We start from the raw sequence: 24,929 nt of genomic DNA on the forward strand, positions 1-24,929 counted from the left end.
TAACGAGGTGAAAGAGAAAGGACAAAATGGTGATGGTTTGTGTTGTGACAATTCAGAACAATTCTGATTACGGGGAAAAAAAGAAAAAACTAAAAACAGGACAGCCGTGGTGCTGATTGGAGAATTCATGGTGAGGCTGTGATTGGCAAAAGAGTATTGACAGAGGTGACAGATCTGGCGCAACATACCTGCCTGATTGGTTGTCACATTCAGTGACACATATTGCTTCGCGTGGTCTTTGGCCAGCTCTGACACCCCGTTGACAGCCTCCAGCAGGAAGCTGTAGTTGGTGTGTGACTGCAGGTCGGCCACCATGACCGAGGTGTTTGACAGGCCGACGCGGCGTGGCAAAAAACGTACGTTGGGGCCGCATTCTTCCAAGCCTCTTCCATCTGGCAAGACCTGTCTGCACAGGATGTTGTAGCGCACGTCCTTCCTGCCGCCGGTTTCCATGGGAATGGACCACTCCAGGAAGACGCTGGTCTCGTTGACATTGGAGATGGCGTTACGTGGAGCAGACGCAGGGCCTGAGAGAGATGGAAAGAGAGGTCACTACAGCAACATGATATCGACATTTTAAAAAAAGTACAAAATCTCTGAGTCATGAGTCATAAAATCAGAAGTAAGCGCATGCTAATATAAATCCTCACGTGTGCAGGCCATATTGGGAGGGTCGGAGTCGATCTTATAGTATCCGTCCTCACAAGTGCAAGCAGTGGCCCCTGTCTGCCTGGCCACACTGTGGGGTGGACATTTACTGCAGGCCAAGGAGTCCAGCAGCGAGCGGTAAAACCCCACTTTGCAGACTGAGAGACGAGGAGGGGAGGGGGCGGGCGCCATGGGATGTTTGGGGTTGGATAAAGATGAGACGATAAGAGTAGACGTACAAACAGGAAAAGGAAGGGGGTCATGGGGAGAACAGCGGGACAGCATGGTTAGTTCCTTTGAAAAAGTAAATACAAAAATAAATAGAAAGGAGGTCAACATGGACAATTTTCCTGGGTGGCTGTGTCACACAAGAGAAATTTAAAGAAGAATTCAACACATTTTTGGTCACATTTGTATTTCTTTGTTCCTTTTAAAGTCCAATTTTGTCCTCGGGGGTTATTTCTTTTTTCCAACCTGTGCCACCCTGCTCTCTTCCTCTGGTTTTCTTGTCTTGCCCCCCCAAAAATATGATTATTTTTGTTCCATTGTGGCACTTAACCTGGTTAAGAATCACGGGCATCTGCTGCACAATATTGTACCCACCTGGCCCCATATGGGAAATGTACACAAACAAGCACTGAAACAGACACAATCTCTCTTCCTCACTCCCACACTCACAGACGTACACTCCGTTGATCTAAGTGGGGCAGGTAGACAGCGGGGTGACACACTCTGAATGTTAACACGGGAAAATACATCAACTTCTGTCGCCATGGCTGCGCCCCCAAGCCATCCAATCACAGACTTATCACAGCATCATTTTCTTCCTGATTTGGCTGTTGCGCCCAGACAGATACAAATAGACACATGCAATAGAGGATGAAATAATAATGGGGGGGGGTTGGACTTGGATCGATAAGCAGAGTTACATACATACATACAACAGAGACAGAGGAGGACAAAAGAGGAGATGTTACATTCGTGTTTGTCCTCAAAGGGCGTAAAAGGTTAGGAGCTATCCCCCCCCCCTCATCTTTTCTAAAAGGAGGTTGCTGTGAAGCCCATTCAGGCTGCAACTGGGATTAACAACTTCATAATTAAACTTCAGGTAAGAGGACGGGAGGATAATGAATAGGAGAGGAAGAAGTAGGTGAAAAGCAAATAAGACGAGGGGAGAGAATGGTGGGAAGAGAGGAGATGAGACAAAGGAGTAGTGTGTGTGTGTGTGTGTGTGTGTGGGGGGGGGGGGGGGGGGGGGGGGGGGAATTTGTGTGTTTGTTTTAGGCGTAAGGCGGCAATGGCTCTGATTCCCCTTGACGGAACCTTGGTCCACTGTCATGGAACATTAAACCTGAACAATTCTCCCTCTGCCCTGGATCGCTATCTGTCTCGCCTCTGCGACACACACACACACACACACACACACACACACCATGTGGCCTTGTGTGTATGTGTAGCATGCGGGATGCCACACATATCCTGATTATGAGTTGATGGGCTCAAGACGTTGCTTTTGAGGCATTCACGAGGCTGGCCTAGTTGCGAATGAGCAGATAGTAATGCAGCCGATGACATAATTCATGCTCAACAAAGCGCAGACAGTAATGTATGTATGTCCTTAGGGCGGATTTTATTCAGTGAAATAGGAGAAGATGGTCTCAATGCTTGACTTTGTTGTAGCTGCTATTCATTTTTTTTTTGTTGAATGTATAAATGCTATAAAAAAAAAAAAATGGATCCAGAGTTATTAAATGATTGTTATCGCATTTGTTACTTCATTTGACTCTGCTTCAGCGTAATGATATAGAACCGTTTCACCTTCTACGAGTGTGTGTGTGCGTGTGGAGGGCTGCGGCATTCAGGGCAGTAGGACACACCTGATCCTTTGTCTGCTACCACGCACACATTTATGGTTGCATACAGATTTATTGCCATAGTCGGGTGTCTCGCTCTCCTTGACTTCATCCTCCGAACCCCCATGGCCAAATCAATAAAAAAAATGGGGTGGCAGCTCATTTAAAAAAGACGGGCACACACAGAGGCAGTGAAGTAGACTGGAGGGTAGATAATAAGATAAAAAATACTGACACATGGGAAAATCTGAACGTATTCGTAATTTGAGATAGATATGGACAGATATCATGCCAGTGTAAGTAGCATTAATTGTTTTTATTTTTTTATGCTAAGCTCTCAGCTCCTGGTGTGGCTATGCCTATCACCTGTGTAATCAAACAGTATGTGATACTTCGATGACTCCTAACATGTTACTGCTGAAGAGATTTAACAAGTAGACATTTGAGCATAATGTGCTGTCGAAGATTATATGACGTGATTTGACTAAATTAAAATGACTCTTTCATTTTCCCTGGGAGTTGCAAATGATCATGAGTGATATAAACATTTGCAATTAAAAATGTGCAAATTGGTGTGAAAGAAAATGTAATAATCCATTGCATGGCACTTTAATGTAAATTAATTCCAGTTGACTTAAGGTATTTATTATCATTAATTCTGGCTCATTTCGGGTGAATAGATTATCCATGTTCGACAGGAAAAGTGAACACGGAACATGTGTGGAAATGAGCTGCACGCACATATATATACACATATATATATATACATATATACATATATATATACGCCCACTCATCTTTGAATCCGAGCAAACACGGACATGCACACACTTGCTGTGGTGAGATTAGATATGGGTCATGGGCGGCTGGCTGAAGTGGCTCATTCCTCATTTAGAATGCAATGTGAATAAACGGCGTTGGTGGTATTGTGGTGTGTGTGTGTGTGTGTGTGTGTGTGTGTGTGTGTGTTGCCCTTGGGCAAGCTGTCTTTCTGATGCCACGCAGCTCTTAATGCACAGCACAAAGGGTAATAGGTAATTAATATGCAACACACACTAATGTGCCTGCGTGCATTTGCGTGTGTGTTTGTGTGTGTGTGAGGTTAATACGTAATTAATATGCATCACACACTGGCATCCCAAGCAATTAAGGATCCAGCGGTGTCCGTTGATGCTTGCTAACGAGCGTCCTCTTTAATTGGAAACATTTTATTGTAAACATGTTGATTTATATGACTGGCTGTCTTTCGGTGGGATTAGAGGGAGTAAGCGATTAAGGCAGAGGGAGAGAGGCATACTCGAAAGGGGGGGAGGGGGGGTAGAACAGAAGTTAAAGTTAAGGGCCACTGCGTATCAAGAAAACGTTGAATTTAAATTCATTTGAACTGTGCTGTTGGGTAGTTCAATCCATAGTAATGCATCATACCACATGCTTAACGTAGGTTGTGTGAAGATGTTCTGCAGAGTCTGTGCAGCTACAGCTGGCCAATAAATGCGAAGTAAAAAGTGACATTTTTTGGAGACATTAAGTGTAGTAGAAGTATAACGTAACATGAAATGGACATGCCCAAGGAAAGTACACATATTTCAAAAAACGTCTTAATTGCGCAAACTGTATTTAAACTATTGCATTCCGACACTGACTTTCAATCAGAGCGTTAAAGTCAGACAAAAAAAATAAACTAACGTCTCACACTATTTATCGAATGTGACATGAACTCATATTTCCATCTGTCCTGTCACTCTTCCAACTGTGCACCGATTCAGCAGGATTGGCATTAAAGTAAACTTTGACAGAAGAAAGCCGAGTTTGGACACAAAGCCCACGTTGATATTAACAGATACTATTGTGAACTAATAAATCAGCCAAGGAAACACAGTAAATATCCTGTTCCTGCATTTGTCCCGCAGCGAGCCGCTGGCCCGAAAGGAACATAAACAGAGCATGTGTGTGTGCGTGCGTGTGTGTCCAGTTGCGTGTGTGTGTGTGTGTGTGTGTGTTTGCATGAATGATGGTGTCATACCTTCATGCATTACTGTTGCATTGCTGTGTTTGTGCGCATGTGTTGCATGTGTATGTTTCGATGCACGCTCATATTTGTGTCGGCCTGTGTGTGAACACAAACAAAGCCCCGATGATAATACCACAACAATACACAATCAAGTCAATGAGGTTTCCCGTCTGTGGGGAGGCGGAGGCGGTGGTCATTGTTCAGCACCCATTTATTCTCAGGCCACAAGCCGACACCCAGAGGTCCGACAGGTCACGATAGCTTTCCAACATAAATCAACTTATCCCCCCTTCCCCCCCCCCCCAGTAGGGAGAGATTAAACATTAGCAATACATCATCATGTTGAATCAAGTGTCAAGTGATGCTGAACAACAATGCCTTTTCATCTACTTGATAAATGTACGGACGCACAACTGCAAACACGCATCACGAGCGCCCACAGATTAGGTGAACATGGGTCGGCATCTCAGTGCCGTTACAACACTCCTGAGACCTGTGCTGTCGGGTCAGACGTAAGGGCGGGACATGGATGTGTGAAATCGGTTGCGAATCCAATAATTATTTATTTTGACCCTATCTAAAATGCAAGTATGCGGGCCATTTGCGTTTCTGTTGGCGCATCAATATTACATTGCTACGATACGTTTACAGACGCACGTGTGCTGAATGCAAGTCCCGGCCTTAATTCACCAGATGCCGTTTGGACTTTCACTCCATTCACCAGGAAAATGTGTTTTGATGCGTTTCTTAACAGCCAGATGTTGTAATAAATGATCAGGTAATTGGGAGACATTGACACATTTGTGTTTTTTTTTTTTCTCCCAGCGTCTGCAGTAGAATTGTATAGCCAGGATCTTTTACTGCGGCTGTATATTTTCCTCAATTTCCCTCACGGCGCACAGCAATATATCAAAGTTTGAATTTGCAAATGTACAGGCAAATACACAAGTTCATACAGCCCCCCCCCCTCCCCAATAGTAAGGAGAGAGTGCCAGTAAGGTCAAATAAAACATGCATACATGCAATCAAAATGCTGCTCCATCTGAATCCAAGTGTGCATGCATTTCAACTTCCCCTGCACCTCTTTCCAGACTTCTAAAGAAGGATCGAGGAGAATTTTTTTAAAAACTTTTTTTAATCTAAACAATGCAGTCACACTGTTATTGTTTTTGTCGAAGCGTATCATTTGGGAAAATCATCGCATGACCTAAATGCATCAAACGTGTCCACAACTACCAGTCTAACCAGTCCCACGAGCCTGCGCGGACTGGGACTCTGGAGACGACCAGGCTTTCATGGAAAGAAGCCGGCTCTGCTGAATGAAGCATTTTATTAATATTTCACCAACTGCAGGAGTGTGTGTGTCTGTGTGCACATACATCTTTAAGAGGACATTGCGGCTGGCCCACATTATTTTTCAAAGGAGGTGTTTGAGGGTTTAGACTTGGTTTTAGAGGCAAGGTTAGATTTAGGTTTCGGTTAAGGTTAGGTCCAATGCGGATAGGCACCTAGTTATGTTGATTATGGCTGAAGATGCTAGGGAATGCACTGGGTCAATTAGGGTCCTCACAAGTATAACACACAACTTGTGAATGTGTGTGTGTGCATGTTAGCAGGGGGGAGGGGAACAGGGAGGAAGCACTTCTGGGAAAGTCAGTTTACCCAACAAGCACTCAGGAAGCACTTTAGTTGTCATGACAGCATCACCACGTTGAGATGATGGGGTGATGGAGAGAGGGCTGGGGAGGAAGATGGAGAGAGAGAGAGAGGAGAGAAAGAGAGAAAGAGAGTAGTGTATTGAAAGAAGTCCGGGAGCAGCTTCCAATTGAACAGGATCTTAAAAGATGAATGGCAGCTCTTTATGCAATAACTCCAGTCGATTCATATTTCAGGAGATGACGGAATCAAAAAAAAAGGCTTCCTGCCACTTGCACATTTTTGCACTATCATTCACCGCGTGGTTCTGTCTCTGGAGGAACTCAGGGATAAGTAAAGCCTTCTGAATACTGATAGCGAGAATTTAAAAAAAAGGCACACGGCAATAGCTGCAGGGAGCAAATATCTGACTCGCAACGCCATTCAGGTTCAGCGAGTTCAGATTAAGAAATTTGCATCAGCATGTCTCGGTTGACAGTGGGGCTAATATTGATGGTTAAATCTATGGAGAAATAAAAATATGATTTCATGAAATCCTTTTATTTTTCACCAATGACTAAAAGAAAAAAAAAAAATTTAAATATACAGCTAACCGAATGAATGAATGAATGAAAGCAACCCATGAGGAGGTGTTGGGAGTCAGACCCTTATGAGCACTTTTTGAAATGGCAGATGCCGTCACAATTGTGAGTGTATCTCTCGTGTGTTACGCAACAACGCAAGCCACTGTAACACCCTTGTCACCAACAACCGCAGGGCCCGCACTGAAAGTGTGAGCCGCCGGGTTCGCTACACCATCATTCCCGAGAGGGGAGAAGGCAAGAAAGCTCCCTCGCATTACTCTCACCAGTGCGACAGTTTTCTGATGGCAGCGTGACCGGATCGAGTTTGACATAATGCTGCAGCGACGTCTGACAGGCAGGCAAACACGGAGGAGCATCTGGGGAGGCCCCGACACTGAAAGAAAGTATTGTCGAGGGGGGATCCAGCTCCACCCGCGGGCACACTTAAGACGGCGCTCGAGGAACGGGGAGGCTCCGCGGTGGTGCTCGTCTCCCAGTGAGCGGCAGCTCATCATTTCGTACGATTCTTTTAATTGATGATGCCATCAGTCGTCCTCGTTTGTCATTCGCATTCCTCGTAGCCTGTCGTCATCCTTTTTCTTCTTCTCTGCCTACCCCAACAACCCTCCCCCCCCTCGATTCCACTGGCCATCTTATACCTCCAAGTCTTTTCTTCTGTCACTTGAATCCAGTGCAGCCTGAATACGAACATCACAAAACTGTCACTCAGGATTCCATTCAGCCTTCATTTCATCTTCCCAACATGGCAGTCAACTCTTATTCCATCTCTCCTACATCCAATTTAGCCCTTATTCCATTCAACCAACAATGAATTCCAGTCCTTATTCCATCATTACAGTGTGCCACTTAGCTCTGTACATGTCACTCAGCTCATGTGACAAATATTCAATCATTCAAGGAACAGCCGACACTCCAGTCAACCTTTCGTCCATCTTTTAAAAAAAAAAAAAATCCCATCATTCACTTCCTTACTCTACCATTTGTTTTAATGTTTTTGTATATGTACGGTTTTGATGAGTATTTTTATTTTGCAAGTGAAAGTAACATATCCTGTTCTCAGAAAGACAGAAATCTAGTTCTGACCAACCCAACTTTTATCAAGATGAACACCTTGTCCAGGTCTCAGGTCAGCATGCTGCTACATCCTCGGCTAAATGTGTCACTTTAAATAAATATATACATTTTTAGTATATGTTGAAATGACGGTTTAGGTGTAGTATGGTATTGTGGCTTTCATCTTCTATTACTGGTGGTCAGACAAAGAAGCCAAACCCAGCGGAGGGTTTAATGCAGTCCTGGTTCTTTCTGAACTGCTCACAGTAAACAAATGATAAACAGAATGACAGAAATTGGCTTGGAATAAGGTACAACATTATCTGAAGTGTTGTACCTTATTCTAAGCCAATTTCATAGGCAGGATGCATCATGCTCCATGCAAACATCACACCATGAATATGCTCCAAACCAGTCAGCTCTCATTCTAAGAACCCAACATGCAATTCAAACGGCACTCCAAGGTTTCATTATTCCCACATTCCTTCTAGTGTTCAGGCTAAATCACATCTGCGAGGCTGAACTCAAATCTACAATGCCTCCCCCCCCACCCCCACTCGTCTCTCATCCATCTGCCCACTTCCATCCTCAGTTATCCTTCCTCTATTGCAATCACCGCTGAAACAACACTCATCCATCTCTCTGTCTCTCTGCCCTCACACCCTGTGGAGAGAAACCTTCAATTTATCTTGGGTCCCCTTGTTGTGCCATCACTCCCCCCCCCTCTGTAATCCTCCCATCCGTCCCTCTATCCATCCATCTAGCCATGGATGCACTCCCCTCCTCCCCCATCCGCTCTCTTTAGTCTCACTGGGCTGACAGTGCTGCAGGCCATCACCAATTATCCCAGCTAAAGTGGTGCCTATATCTATACATCTCACACAACCACATGCAATATCTTTAGAAGTCATCTGACACAATAACATACATCTGCAGTATAAGGAGACGGCGTCGCCACATGCTTCGTATGTAAAATGTCGGCACCGTCTGTGTCTCTCACTCTTGCTACGCTGGCACTCAAAAATGAACACATACTATGGAAACGGATGAACAGTTTAATCCTCCGATGCCATACGAGTAGATAACAAAAATAACTCAAACAAACATGGATTCTGGACAATAGCAGAACAAAGCAACGAACACCACAAATCCAACAATGCATTTCTGGACAGATGTGACTGTGCAGTGAGTGTTCTGTCCAACAATCTTCAGTATGTCCCCCTCTATGGCAACTCCTTATAGGGTGCTGGTGTATTGTGGTTAAATGTATTCCATAAACCCAGATGGGCTATTGTGTATGTGTGAGTCATTAGAGTCAAAAAGACATAATAAGATTGTTGATGGGGAATTTGTTCTTCTTTTTCCTTCTTTCTTTCTCTTTAAGATTACAGTAGAGTGCCGATGAAGTGGCAACGGCAAAGAGGAAGAGAGGGAGGGAGGGATGGAAAAGCAATGAGTGATGAAGAGAAATTGAGCCATAGAAAGACGGAGAAAGGAGGACAGAACAGGGGAGGTGTAGACAGAAAGCAAATGAGTGAGACAAAGAACTTGGGATGAGAAAGACAAAAGCGGGGGAGGAAGAATTGCACGTAACGATTTCTGTCCTACATCCACGAGGCTGCGTTGAATCACGCTCTACTAGGCAGCACATGCAGCCGACGCAGCCACATTGTACTCCGACCTGCAACCCACTGACTCACCGACTACTGTAACGCAAACATGCTTAAAAGGAAACAACGGAAACGGCTGAACCGGCTGTAAAATAGAAGTTGGTTATTATCAGTGTTGAATGTCTTTGTTAAAACCTTTCTACATTTTTTCCACAAAGACACCGACATTCACTGCGAGGGCAAAATAGACATAATAGAGTAGGGATGAAACCACTAGACCCAGTCCAGGTTCTCATATCTAGAGAGACAGATGTTCAGAATGTTCACATGTGAAAAGCAGAAATCGTCCCCAAAATACACAAAGAGGCCGAATACATAACTCCTCGCAGTATGAAGTGCAGGCAAGCTTTCAAAACGGAATAAACTCTTAATACTGCGATGCGAAAAAAGTGTTTTCCAAAGCAGAGAACACATATGGTTACAAAGCTCACAGAGAGGAAATCCTGCCATGTTTCTCTCTGTAGACACTTTCAAAGGCCGTCGGTCTCATCTGCATACGAAACTGAAAATCATCTTGTAGCTTCAATAATTGCTCAGAGGATGTTTCTACTCAGACGGCTCACTATTAAGACGGTTTACTTCCTTCGGCTGTACGTGTGGACCAAAAAGAAAAAAGGAAAAAAAATCAAATTCTACTGTGACCACCGGATATGTTTTTCCCCCATTCTCAACGTTCAACCAATGGAACACATTTGCATATCACAAAGCTTCATCTTCATGGAATGCAAAACTCATTAAAATGAAAAAATGATTTAGTCCTTCTGGACGATTCAAAACTTCCCTCTGTCGCAACACGACGGTGAAAAAGCGAGTCACGAAGGCGTACGGTCAGCGTGGTGTGAAAACACGGCGGCCGGGTCAGACTTTCATCACATCGCCATCTAACCGTCGCACCACTTCGGCGGATAGAGGTTCAAAAGGGAATGCCACTTTTTGTCTGTCTCTTTTAAGCTCCTTCTACACCAGAAGAGAATCACTTGTGGTTTTTAATTGATGTCTGATGAAACAAAAAAAATACTGCTTTTAATCTTCGCTGCTGCCCACACCCGCTCCATCCTTTCCAGTCACACACGTAGTGGTTTTTTTTTCCCCCATGAAAAAGTGTGAAGACATTTTTAGGCTTCTGATTATTGTGAATAATCATTTAGCATCATCTGCACATCATCTAGAAAATGAAGATGGAAAAAAGATTTCCTCCATGTTGGGTTTATGGCCTAGTTTGCACAGTATGCCGATAATAATATATCTACATCCAAATATATACTTTTTATAAAACTATGCATTCAATTTCTCTTTTTCCTGTGCTTGATTTCATAGTTTAAAGTGCTGCTAAAACACTCGTATAACTGCAACACAGTTTACATAAACAGATAATGCACATGCAGCTGACATGGTGCTGGATGTACAGTAAATAATACAAAAATATGTATTTTACTTCAACAAACCATTAAGAACAACAATACCAAAGAGTCGACAGCCATGCTTGTGGCTCTCTGAGGCTGCACTTACAGACGTTATCCTACTGCTACTGTCAGCATATAGAGCTCACAAGGGATGGATGGGTCAAACAAACACACACACACACACACACACACACACACCTTCACCCAGGAGGCCGGTGTTGGTGTCCCGCGGGAAAACAAATGTCAACGTTGACTTAATTCAAGTAACATGACTACTTTGAATACCTAGGGCCACTGTCCAAGCTGCTGTATTTGAGCAGCTGGGAGTGAGAACATGTTAGAATATCTGTATCAACGTACTCGATGATCCATCCAACAGTTGTACACATTTAGAAAGAACAAGTCCACCCATGGGGAGCTTTGACGTCTGTCCAACCCATCTGATGAGTTGGTGAGATATTTGAGTCTGGATCAAGGTGGTGGGTGATCCGAAGCACCGACAGAGTGCCAGTAACTCTGAGCTGGAGAGAACAAAAAACTGCAGTCGACAGTATTTGGTGTCCTACCGTACACACATTAGTAGGTCAACAACTGAAGCACACAATGCCAATAATGCAGAAAGCTACAAGTCCAATCAGAGCCCAACAATACAATGACAATACAATACAATACATGTGTAATTCTTAGTATTTCTTTCTTCGATACACACACAGTATGTGTTCCGTTTGAGTACAGTTACATAACATCCTCAAAGATGCTTCTCTCAAACACAAAACACAAATTGAGTTGATGTTTTTTTTTTTTTTTTTTTATAGTCATAGCCACAACTTGATGTACACAGTATAGAAAATAAAAACACCAGAGATGTTTATTGTATTCAGTCTCGTAACTGTCTGCGTTACCGTACAGTCGGTGGCAGTATGACTCCCGGCAGGCCAGTGGCACACTGACAGCTCTCCCCTAATGACCTCCCCACAGAGACTGCATGTCTGACGAAGTTAAGCTGGAGATCGTGCACACTTTATTACGCTATGGTTTATTATTATTATTATTTTTTAAAGACCTATGCTGCTTCTAAAAGGCCGTGCTTTACTTCTTGAGGCTTGGTGTGATGAATTCAATAGAATATCTGATTTGTGAAGTGTGAAAGCACGGCGCCTTGCACGCCACCAAACAGCCTCCCTCTTAATATCAAAGCCAAGACATGATTTAATCATACTGCTCATGCACACAAATTAGAAAAGCAAACATTTAAAAAAAAAAAAAAAAAAAAAGAGTAAAACCTCTGCATGTGTTCAAGAGTCGGCCATGTGTCGTTGAGCATTCGAGACCAATCTTTTTAGTTCATCGCTCGAGGATGACACTCGATTGGTGGAGATGAAACACTCGAGAGCGACCAAATAAAATCACACATTTCGATGTTCCAGGCTTCGCGCCGCTGTGATAACTTCTCTGGAATCTTTTCAGAACTTTTTCGCCACGCCACTCAAGAGATGCTCTTGGTTGCTCAAGTCTAGTCTAGTGTTTTGAGTCTTAAAATTGAGTAATTTAAAAAAGACGGCGCCGGGGAAGATTGGAGAGGAGTGAAGGGGAGGAAAATAAGAGAGGACCCGGGCGCCCGTGGAAATGGCAGTTAAGGTCAGCGGTGGGAAAGTTTGGGGCTCGAGTCGGAGCGGAGCGGCGGCTGGATGAGAGCAGCAAAGTGCTGCCGGGCTCGGGGGAATCCCCCTCCACCAAGCTAGGGAGCGACACGCACAGATGCACAGCGAGAAACACTTTTAGTCAAAGAATAAAACCCCGTCTGTGCACACACACACACACACACACACACACACACACACACACACACACACACTCTTTCAAGCACACAATACTAAAAACAAACATGTGCACGGATGTAAAAATAAACAAACAGGATGAAGATTGCAACCCAAAGAGAACAGTCACGCACCCACAAACCCAGGGAGAGGATTTTTAAGTAAAAAAATGTTTGCCACAGAATTACTGCTGTCAATAACATGATCCATTATTCAGTTAATCAGCTATTTGTACGAGCGCTACTCTTCTCCACTAAACGTCCTCTTACCTTGACACGATCCGTTGACTTCCTCAAATCCCGGCTGGCACACGCACTTCCCGATCGGCACCAGCCATTCTCCCTCCGTGCTGCAATGCATCCTGGGAGGCTCATATAAAGGCAGGGAGTTATTGACGCAGCGGCCCACCACCTCCACCAGCTGCGAGGCCTCCGAGCCTGGGATGGTGTCGGGGAACTTGGCCAAACTCTTCACGAGAAACGGGCAGCGTTTGTAGAAAACGCGCACCGACACCAAAGCAATACAGGCCCCCAAATCCTGAAAAGCCAGGTAGACGCCCTTCTGAGTCAAGGGGCCCAAGTCGCGGACTTCGGTGTTGAGTTTCATCACGCGGTCCCCGAGGTCCAGCTCGGTGAAGCTCTCGTCGGCTGCTATGGTGTCAATTTTGATGTATCGGCTCTCCTTCATGGCCCTGTCTTCCTCCTCCGACATCCCCGTTCCATCCCTCATCTCTCCGTCCTCCATTTCCTCTTCACCGCCGTCCGTCTCGTAGTAATACATGTTAAACGTCTCCTTGCAGGTCCCGACCCCGCCGGGCAGGCTGTTGCAGTCTCTCAGGGTGAACTTGAGCTCGATGAAGACGCGCTGGGCGCCCTCGGTCAGGATCCAGTTGGTGTGGAGCCAGTTGTTCTGGTTCTGCTCCATGACCCGGCACACTTGGTAAGTGTGGATCGGAGCGTAGTTCTCGTCCACTTCCCCGATCTCCTCCCACTAAGAGAGAGAGAGAACAGAGCGGGGTTCATGAGGAAAGAGCACAGAGGAGAGGAAACACAACAAAACAGGATGACTTCCCTTTGATAACAGGGAGGTAGAGACGGGTATCCAACCCCATTACTTTGTTGGCTCTGACCGACAGAATGTGAAAATGTGACCGCTACACACCTCTTGTACAGTGTCACAAGCCGAAAAGGTTTAATCATCAACTCTGCATTGTATTTGATATGCTTTATATGTTTTGTTTATGTGAAATCCTATATCCTATAATCCTATATAATGCCAAGATCAGAATATTTTGAATAATACAGAGAGATGATACACATACATAGATGAATGATAACCATGGAAATGTACCTGTACCTGAGAGGCTTTTAACACTGACAGGGAAACTATAAAGTGTGTGTGTGTGTGTGTGTGTGTGTGTGTGTGTGTGTGGCTAGGTATAGATAGCAGAAGAATCCTCATCCCTTCCCCCTCGTTTCCTCCTACTGCAACAGACAGAAAAGAATGAGACCGTGTTATGGGGGTATATATGCATTTACCATGAATGAGGGGCGGAGTTCTTGTCAGCAAAAAAAACAATTAACCCTCACTTATAAGGTGTGTTCATCAGTGTGTAGTGCACAACCATACGTGTGTGTGTGTGTGTGTGTGTGTTCGTTCGTTCCTGTCTGTACGTGTGCATATATGTAAATGATTTTGTCACTGTTCAAGCATGTGTGTGTGTGTGTGTGTGTGTGTGTGTGTGCGTGTTCGTTCCTGCCTGTATATATGTGCATATATGCAAATTATCCGTCAGTGTTCAAGTGTGTGTGTGTGTGTGTTTGTGTCAGACAGCAGCATTAATTCCCTCTGCAAGTCTCCTGGGAGGTGGCTATTATCTGCATCACTAGCACTCTCCCATGGCTAATACAGGCGCTTCATCATGTCACTGTAATATGGCCAGAGGGACCAGACTATGATCTGGTGTTATAGCTTAATAGCCCATATTAATCAACCTTCTGTCTCTCTGTCTGACTTGTTTTCCCCCTCCTCATTCCTCCCTGCATTAGTCGGCCTCTCTTCTTTTCTGCGTACTATGGAAGTGTGTGAGTGTGTGTGTGTGTGTGTAAAACATAATTTAAAAAAGTATGACGAACACAAAATATCAGACTTAAAAATAAAAGTAATTGATAAATTAGTCACACTATCCATACAAGTTTTTTTTTTTTCTGTAAGAGAAGTGAAAGTGAAAGATTTCCCAGCGCCACATTAGTTTGAGTTTTTATTTAAATCAGTTTTCTTCCCACTTCGAGTCATTCGTAAAAGAATATCCTGAAGTGTGATTTGATGGATTACATTGTTGGATTATGTTCCATCTGTACTTTATTACTTCTGTTGCGAGTCCTGCTACATTGGCGGAGAGAACGCCAAATTAGTAAATAAATTGAATAACAGTTGAATGATTTATTTTCCACGTTGTCTGCCTGTCTGGACAAAGAGCCGACAGAACTGCGTTACATATTCAAGAGATACTTTTTGTGAGGACAAATAAAGTGAACATGGTCTTGCTGTGAAATCAGCTGTGAACAACGACAACAACCGCAAAGGTTTGTTCCATCGCCAGAAAGAATATTTATTTCTCTCATACTAACGATGCGTGGTGCACACACACACACACACACACACCACACACACCACACACACCACGGCTATTCGAGGGTTGACTATTAGTGCATTAAGAGTAAAGGTTAGACATAGGCTGGGTAAAGGTTGGACAAAGTCCATTATGTCCTCACAAGTATACTGTAGATGCTCGAGTGTGACTGAGTCCTGATCTCTCCCAGAGTCCAGCCCAGTCAGTCCCAGTGCAGACATTAAGCCTCTTACTCGTTAGATCCCACAGATCCACCAGTCTGCTCCGTGCTTTACACAGCTTAACACAAACAGACACACACACACACACACACACACACACACACACCAATCATCATAGTAGCCCAGCAGGGAGTTCAGCAGACGACCATCTCCAGTTTAGCCTGGAAATGGGACCAGTAAGTGTGTGTATAAAGTGTGGTGGCCTTAGTTGCCACTGGAAGTCCTCTCACTTTGCAGCCCTACTGTAATAACAGTGTTTGATTACTAATGTAAATTGACATGACACTTGAACAGGAACCATTTGCAAGTTTTTCTGACACACACACACACACAAACTCCTCTGCTTTTCCTTGCAAATCAAATATAGAAATGACGCATATTAAGCAACAAAAACTAAACAAATGGCTTTTATGTGTTGAAAAAAAAGACTGACTTGGTACAGTAGTCACAGGAAGGAAGAGACTGATGACTTTGAGCATGCTTTTTCAGGAATGAGCCAAGTCCAAATGCTTATAACATGGGATCTTTAAAACAAGTACATGGTATTAGTGATGGGGATGGGGGGGGGGGTGCTTTGAGGTCATTCACAAAGCTTGGTGCAGAGAGCAACATACTAACACTGCGGGGTCAGGACCACCCACACTGAGGCACCGGAGAAACAATAGTGTAGCTTTTAAAACCTCATTTGACGGTTACATTTGACAGCAGATCTTCTTCTGCTTGACCCATTTCTTTTTCTCTCACTCTCAATGATTCTGTCATCCATTTGTTTTAAAAATGTGACGATGACATCTTCGGTCCGGCCACCTCCCTTTAATGCAATTCACACAACCTCTTGTTAAAAAAGGGTCACTTCATTCATAATTTCCCTCGTGGGATCTAGCCACAGCGACACTTTGGGGTTGACCCGATGAACTTTCCTCATATTTGTTTCTAGGACTCCTGCTGTTTCTTTCCTCAAGATCCCACTTACTCATGCAGTTTGCTTTGAGCAGTTTCTATTAAAAAAAAATAATTTGACGGCAAAGAATGTGAATTACCGCAGGAAAATTGGTATTTAAAAAAAAAGAAAAAGAAAGCTTTTTAAAGCTTTGGGCAACATGAACAAACTGCATATTATATTAGGTTGGAAGCAAATGCCTCAGGGTCAATCATCTCAACACATGACACCAAAATGATCTGCAAGGCCGGCGTGCGGTCTGTTGTTGGTCCCAACGGTTGCGAATGATCCCAATAATCGGAGGTTCTTAATTTCAGGCCTTTTAGACCTCGTCATCACGCAGCGCTATAGCCTCGATTTCAGTCTGCTCCCCTCCACTGAACTGTCCCTAAAAGGCACCCCTCCAGCTCCTCATTAGTGGGTGTGTTTATGTTGTTGACTAGCGTGCGTGCGTGCGTGCGTGCGTGCGTGCGTGCGTGCGTGCGTGCGTGCGTGCCACATCCGTCAGCAGACCCCCTGTGGCTGTGCTGAGTGCCCTCCTGGCTCTAAGTCTATAAAGCTGTCACTAACTTATTATTACCACCCATTACTGCTGACCGTCATGGCACTGTGATAGAACTGTCCCTCTCCCTCCTTATCCATATGAGTATACCCCCCCCCCCTACACCTCCACTTTCCCCCCTATTTCTGCTTCCATCCAATTCACTCCAACACCGCTCTTCTTGTGCCTCATTCCTCTGCCTTTTCATGTCATCCATGTCCATCATCATGTTCCCTCTATGTGTCCTCTATTATTCCTTTAATTATCCAATCTTAAGTCTAACCTAGAAAACACTGTTCGCCCCCCCATCTCCATCTCAGCCCCCATTCAACTTGCAGCTTCCCGTCTCCTTCCTTGTCCCCGCTTTCTGCCATTCTCCTTTCCTTCCATCCCTTTTGTCACACCTTTTTCCACCATTCTCCCATATAGCCTTGCTCTCCTCTCCCTTTAACGCCACCTTGTCTTCCCTTCTTTATGGTGCTGTCGTGTGCATTAAGGGGGTAAACCAGGCCTGCTAAGTGGCGTAGGAGCTGCAGCACAACGAATCACCTAAGCAAACACTCCTTGTACTGTTCAAACAGCCGCTGCCCTTCCTCGTTAGGGACGGACCGTTTAGGACCCCGGCGCGTCAGGCCGCCTGTTAGCCGTCACCATGTCTGTGCCTCGCCGTGGCCCGGAGTATTCTGCAGAGTGTTCAGCACCTTTGATGCTCGCTCGCCTTTATCTCTGGTCAAGTGAACATGCTGGTCGATGAAAGAGAGCTCACCGAGCAGCTGTTCAGCCGAGCGAGTTACACCATTTTAGCGTCGTTTCACCTTATTTTTCTGTCTTGCTTCTTTCTGCAGAGCCGTCAACAGTTAGGGGTCGTCAGTCCCATTTCTAAATGACAATGATCATTTAAATCACGTCATAAAACATGTACATAAAACACTTGGCCGAAGCCAGCAACAAATTGCAATATGTGTCCATCACAACGACAGGATTGGGGTTAGATTGATAGAAACTAATCAAAGTTAAATTGCAATGTTGGTCGGAAAACAATTTTTGCAATTACAGCTGCGGCGATTAGTCAATTAGTCTTCAGATAATTAACTCTTCACCGTTTTAATAATCGATTAAACGTTGAATTCATTTCTGAAAGCAAAGATGCAAAGTATTCTCTGGTTGCAGCTTCTCCAATGGGAGGCTTTGTCGTTTTTCTTTATTAAAATGCATTTGTGAACTGAACAACATATTAGGATGCTGTATTGTTGTTACACAAAACAAGACAATTGGAGACGGGACCCTGGGAAAGTGAGATAAACGTTTTTCTGACAACTTAAAGAATCACAATGAGATCTCCTCACATCGCTCAGGCCGATGGAAAAGCGAAGCAGGGAAAGAAGAGAACTAACTTAACAGTCTCATTTTGCAACTTTTGGTCACACGCCGACTGTTTTGGACTCGTTCGTCTTTGCAGGCCCGTAGCGTGGCAGTCTTTGTGTTTTCTTGTAACGAAACAGAAGAATTGAGATGACTTGAGGCTTCCCATCGTGTGTCATCAGTCAGCCTGAGTCAATATGTGCCTTTGAGGTCGGCTTGGCGCGTCAGCTCCTTTACAGGCCCGGGGGCCATTGCCTGCTAATGTTCGGATGAAGATGGAGCAAAATGGGAGGGAATTGAGACAAATGGACAGAATGAAATAATCCATATTGTGGGATCCATCCCTTTAATGGCAACGTCAATCATCATATCCACCAAAATGGATATGATGATTGGCAACCCACCCAATCTACGAACCAGCACTCCTCCAATGCAATGGGAACAGGAAGTACAAGTAGTGGAGGTATTCGAGAGCCAAATGGTCCCAAATGAGCAAAGAACCATAATGCCTCCATATTTTCACCTTCATTTATACGTTTATATCTTCTCCCATAATTTGTCTAACACAACATGAATATGAATAGTGAGGATGCAAAATTTCATGAGCCAACTGAAATTCCAATGGTACCAGTTCATCTCCATCTCGGTCTCACACCACACCACACCCGTCTCTCAGCATTGCCAGACAAAAAAAAGAAAAAGGGCAGGTCATAAGGCCTTCATAACTTGTTTATATTACGCTTGTGTATAAAGAAGGCTGTGTATGCAGAAGAGAAGAAGAACTCTGCACAGTTCAAGGAGCTCATCATAAACGAGGCGAGAAAAGGTTTTCAAGCTATTAAACCAAAATGTTCGTGTTTTACAATCCGTTCATTGAAAAGTGTCATAACATTTCAAGGTTATCCATCAAATTTCAAAAAATTTTGTTCCTTCTTTTTTTTTTTTAATCCCTTGTTTCACTCGCATCTCCTTTTGCTAAAATGCATGTTTCAAGAACTTTCAAAGCACATTGAAGCTTTGGGGAGAAGAGCGCAGCGGAGAGGAAATAAGGAACAGACGAGCAGATGACAAGAATGAGAAGAAAACTGGGATGAGAAGTAAAAGTGACTGTTCGGGGACAATGAAGGATGGCAGGGGCAGGGATGAGAAGTGGGGAAAAAAAAAAAAATATGAAGAACGAGAGAAGAGATGATAATGGGGCTGGAGGCGGAGAACACGAGGGATGAAACAAACCATCTGGAACAAGACTAAATAAAAAAAAAACGTCAACATCTTATTTAGCCACGGAAGATTGCTGCTGCCAAGTGTGTGTGTGTGTGTGCGCGCGCGCGCGCGTGTATGTGCACATGTGTGCGCGCGGAGAACGTGCGAGAGTATGCTGCAGATTGGGTTCTGCCGTATATGTGCTGAACATGATGGGAATTATACTGGCCGGCAACAATAACGTCTGTTATTTATAATGCCAAACAGGGAATACATTATCCATTTTGTCCAACATGTTTGTCCTTTCAGTGTCAGTCGACTTGGACCAGGGGGGAAAACAAATGAATTTTAATCAATTGAAACTGTTGCTGAATAAAAACACAAGAGCTAATAGGAGAGGATGTCATTATGAGATCCTTCCATCGCATTATCCCGTCTTTTCTCCCCCCCCCCCCCCTCCCCCCGAAAGCTGTTATTTATGCGGTCGCACGTGATATAATCACATCTTCATTAATATGAAATGTGCATCGGGCTGCTTTTGTCAGCACTATCTCACCCATCTACATACAGACACAGAGTGGGCCATGATTTGAATACCCAGAGCTGACAAAACGCCGTGGTCAGCACTATTGGTCCGGCGTGTACAGCTGCATATTTGCCAACAGGAGTGGTGACTATGTGAGAGATTTTCCATGTGGATCAAATGGATGGACAAATTAATTCCTGTTTAGAGCGACCACAGCGCTATCAATCCCTTGGAGGTTGGGGAATTGAATTTTTTACCAAGAAAAAAGGTGGCAGATTCGGCTGTCAGCTACCGTCTCACGAGTCGAGGTAGGGAACTCCAGAATACATTAATTTTAAATGTTGTTATGCTAGCGCATATAATATATATATAATACCACAAAATAAGTATTTTCCAACTCTGAGTCATTCTCTAATTAGTCTTCGCCAGGGGAACACTTGGTAATGGAATCTAAATTCCTGGCTTGAGAATAATATATCCCGTGGTGACTTTCAACATCTTATTCATGAATTAAATTGACCCTGATAATGAACTGAGAGTTCTTGGTAATGAAATGACCTGAACTAACCTTGATGAAACAAATGAAGAGCCTGTACTTCACAGTGAAATAATAACGCCACAGGTGCCTTTGGTGTCACACACACACACACACATAGAGGGAGTTCATAACTTAAACTCCATGAACTGAGCACACGAGCGGGAGCTGATGATTTGTTTTGGACGCACGCAAGTTTATTGTGAGACACAATCAATTCCTTGCGGATGGGTAATTAAGACCACGAAGATATTTGAACTACATAGCTTTGATTTCATGTCATAAAAAGGTGTGTCAAAGAAAACACAAGAACACATTTGTATACTTGTGCTCAACAGGAGCCTCCAAACAGGCAACCCGATCAAGAAACGACGACACTACAAATGTTTCAGGCGTCACCACAACGGCGTTTGTCAAACTGTATTCTTCTTTTATAATTGACCAACAATTGAAAGATCTTAGCAATTGTCGTACTCACCCCATTGTTAGGATAGGCCACCCATCCTAGGTCTCCCATCACAGAGCGAGAATCCAGCAGGTTCACTGTTAAAGAATAAAAAAACACAGGCAGTCTTAAGTATGGATGAACGACCAACATAAAACCATTCATAATCATATGATACGTATTCAGCTGAAATGGTTACAGGTGCAGCACTAAGGCTGACTGCTGCGTAGCTCTGGATGCGAGTTTGGAGAAATTACATGATCTTTGGAGGATTGAAAGAGAACTGTGGGCCCGTGTATTCACTCCAGATCTGCTCCTCATACCAGATCTTACAGGTGCTGTCACGACTCGAGCCATTTATACTTCATTCACACTCAGAGTGTCTCTCGGCTATCGGCCGACAGGCTGATCACTTTCTGTAACATACTAAACTGATCTTAAATGAGGACGTTTGAGCATTTGAAAGGAATTCAGTACTAAAGTAGTTTGACAGCCACGTTGTGAGTTGACGTAACATTCAGTGTTTGTGAAGTGTTGTACTAAGAAGAGTGGCTATTATCTACTTAGACTTGTGGACCGAAAACCGCCAAGCGTTACCCTCCGAGCCGTTCAGTGCCTCATTGGTGCTCGAACCGATCCTTTAATCCATCAGTCCTTTTTCATTGAAAGCTGTCAAGCGCAATCAGATGACCACTTGAGCAGCCCTGGTGACAACGTCGTCTCGTGAGTTCGAACGTCATCTTCCCCACCGCTCTGTGTGAACGTCTCGCCGCTCTTAAAAAAAACGAGACTCAAGCTCTGTCTGGCCGGAGTTCGTCTCTCTTTGTCTCATCTGTGATAACTTTGGCTTGTTCAGAGTCTGACACAGCGTGCACTCAAACAATAAAAGTGGAACCGAACGCTCCGCTGTGAAGCTTCCCGTCTGCGTGTAATGGGAGCAGATGGAGAGCTCGACATTTCAGCAGTAGTAATAGAAGTAGGAGTATATGTTACATGCTAACTGGTCTTGGATATCTCCCTCTCAGAGTCGCCACAGAATATTTAACCACTTGTAAAGTACATGCTTTAAAAAAATCACAATAAACCCTCACTTTAATTTTACAAGGAAACAAATAAGGTGGGAGCTTCAATACAAATGAAAAGCAGTCATTATAACCTAATGAGGTGTTTGGAGAATCCCTGCCTCTTAGAGGAATGGACATTTTCATGCAATAGGTCCAGTGTAGCGTTGTCTACGCTCACACACCACCCCAACTGGACCCAGTTGACCCAGTAGTGTAACTCTGATCAGCTTCTTGGTTCCTCTAATGGGAGAGAAAGTTCAGGGTTCATGGACTCTGATTCCCCGATGCAAGTCACGTGACCGTCGATTCAAACTGCAGTTCACAGCTGTCTTCATAACTTTGTCTACTCACCTGACAAATCCTGGGATGAAACGTGATCACACTGACAAGCAATGCGGCCAACGAACCAACATATTCCCATTTGCAAATTCTAAATATTTGATATGCAAATAATGTTCCCCCGAGCGCGATAGAAATGTAGCTATGCAAATTACAAACACTTACAAGCCTAACTAATGCCCCATCCATGACAACTGGGCCCTAGTTCTCGTACCTGGCTAACGTAGTTAGCTGGATAATTTTCAAGGAAACAAATAAGGTGGGAGCTTCAATACTTTTTTATTTTTAGATCTCATTGGATGATGGATGCCATTAAGCCGACTGCCAGCAGGCACATTTAAAGAAAAATAAATCGGGTGGATTGGAGTGATGAGAACACTTATGCGTTCACACCAAAAGCGTTGCGAGTAGATTCCATGAAAGTCAATGCACAGACAAATGGATGAGAATAATGCACATTTTCATCCACTTATCTAGATGTAGTCGGTGAAAGTTACCGAGCTGTGTGAGCCTACGGGTGATGTTATGTGTATGTATATATATATATATATATATATATATATATATATATATATATATATATATATATATATATATATATATATATATATATATATATATATATAACATCACAAGGGCGTTTGATGTTCCGACGTTTGTGGGATTTACACAACAAGTATAAAGCAGAAATAGTTATTTCTTCCATGGTGGATGGCGGAAGTTATAACTGTTTCCACAGAGATAAGCCACACCCTCTCTCCAGCGCGAGTGAAGTGCATGAATAAATCACAAATAGTCGGGCGAGTAAAGTGTTGTGAATATTCATGTGAACGCAGCATTACGTATTTAACTGATATGTTGCCATGCTTCTTGTCTAGCCCTCGCAGCGGTGGCCGTGTTAGATCCATGACTATGGTCTGGAATTCTTCATATAGGTTCATGATCATCTCCTGCTCCTCGGCGGAGAAAAAAGAGGCTCTTCCTTTGAGTTTAATTGCCTTAGTGCTGTTAGAAAATCATGGTTTCGGTGATCGACGTTTCACGAGATTGTTTGAGCACGGATCAGCCTTTGAGAAACAGAGATAGCCTGATGTCAATCATTGTGTTAATTTAAGCTGGCTAATAGGACATTTGATCGACTTAGTTGAACCACATACGAGAAATAGGGCCCAGGTGTGGATATCACACTATTTTCATTTTTTACATTGGATTATTTGGATTCTTTTCCCATCTGCCAAATTTTAAATTGTGAGTGAGTGCTAGTTACAGAGGACACTGGAGTCCACATCGCTAGATGTTTTCACATCTCTCTTCCATTGGATGTGATAAAACTTTACAGAGCAGCCGTGTTGGTAATAAATAATAAAACAGTGAGCATCTAGCCGACATATCCCCGGCGTTGCTTCTGGCTCCTCTCTGGAGCGGCCAGCAAGAGAAGTTTCCTTGCGCAACATCAATACAGAGCAAAGAACAAAACTGCATGTAAGCGGTTCAATCAATCGTCCAAAGGTTTACCCTCATAAATACTATCCACGTCTTGAAAGCAGCTGTTGAGCACAATATTTCCAGTCATATGATAAGCTTTACAAGACGGACGATCCTCTTATCAACCCTGCCCCGGTGTCAACAAAAGAATAGACGCCCAACAGTGGGAAGGTGGAGGGAGTGGAACAAAAAAAATGTCACTATCCGAGACGCACACGGACACACACACACACACACTACACTACCTATCTCCGCTGCTCTGCGGAGAATAAAAAAAGATGTCCCTAGGAGGCGATTAGACAACTAATTAGGCCATAAAGAAAAGAGAAGTGATGCGGAACTAGATCATAAGGGATACGTTACCTCGTTCACTCTCTAAGGATCCAAATCACCGAACAAGTTGGAGCTCAGCCGCGACAATGATCTACAGAACTTCTTATTTAAAGTCATCACCACTGAAACGAGGGAAGCGATTTAAAAAGGGTTGCGGTGACATTACTTCAAGGATAATCTAAATATTTCAACAAAAAAAAACTTTTGAAGAGCGAAAATTCTCTTTGAAATGATCGCTGAATATCGAAGAGCGACATGGCTGCCATTTACTTTTAATTGCACATTTGTAGCAATCTAGCAAGGGGTGGGTTTTAGTGCCAACTTGACCTCAGTGACCACTGATACAATCTTCTCTGAAAACATGTGCCATCTCACTTCTGAAACCAAAGGTAAGTAAGTAAATAAGTAATCTGCTCAACCCTTTATGTTCCTGTCTGTGTGTTATGATGTGTGAACCCACAGATATGCGGGCAAACATGCACTTCCATCGAGCTGCTTACTGTAGTTCTACAACCAGAATCTACAGTCCTCATTTCACCAGCGCCATTACCAATAAAAAGCAACGCTATGAGTTTTAAACTCCCCAAAGTGTCACTTCACGCAGCCCT

General features: G+C 43.8%; 1 protein-coding gene across 1 annotated transcript in view; it reads right to left on the minus strand.

Annotated features, from left to right (window-relative positions):
- LOC117740257 (ephrin type-A receptor 5) overlaps window positions 1–21,187 on the minus strand; it is a 45,667-nt gene extending 24,480 nt beyond the window's left edge. The window contains exons 1-4 of the mRNA XM_034546521.1: window positions 21,134–21,187; window positions 12,965–13,685; window positions 651–806; window positions 189–527 (exon numbers count right to left, since the gene is read on the minus strand). Of these exons, the coding sequence (XP_034402412.1) occupies window positions 189–527; window positions 651–806; window positions 12,965–13,685; window positions 21,134–21,172 (1,255 nt within the window). The 5' untranslated portion in view covers window positions 21,173–21,187. The remainder of the gene's footprint in view (window positions 1–188; window positions 528–650; window positions 807–12,964; window positions 13,686–21,133) is intronic.
- Between the last annotated feature and the right edge of the window lie 3,742 nt (window positions 21,188–24,929).

Source organism: Cyclopterus lumpus, chromosome 12, assembly GCF_009769545.1.
Source record: "Cyclopterus lumpus isolate fCycLum1 chromosome 12, fCycLum1.pri, whole genome shotgun sequence".
Lineage (NCBI taxonomy): Eukaryota > Metazoa > Chordata > Actinopteri > Perciformes > Cyclopteridae > Cyclopterus > Cyclopterus lumpus.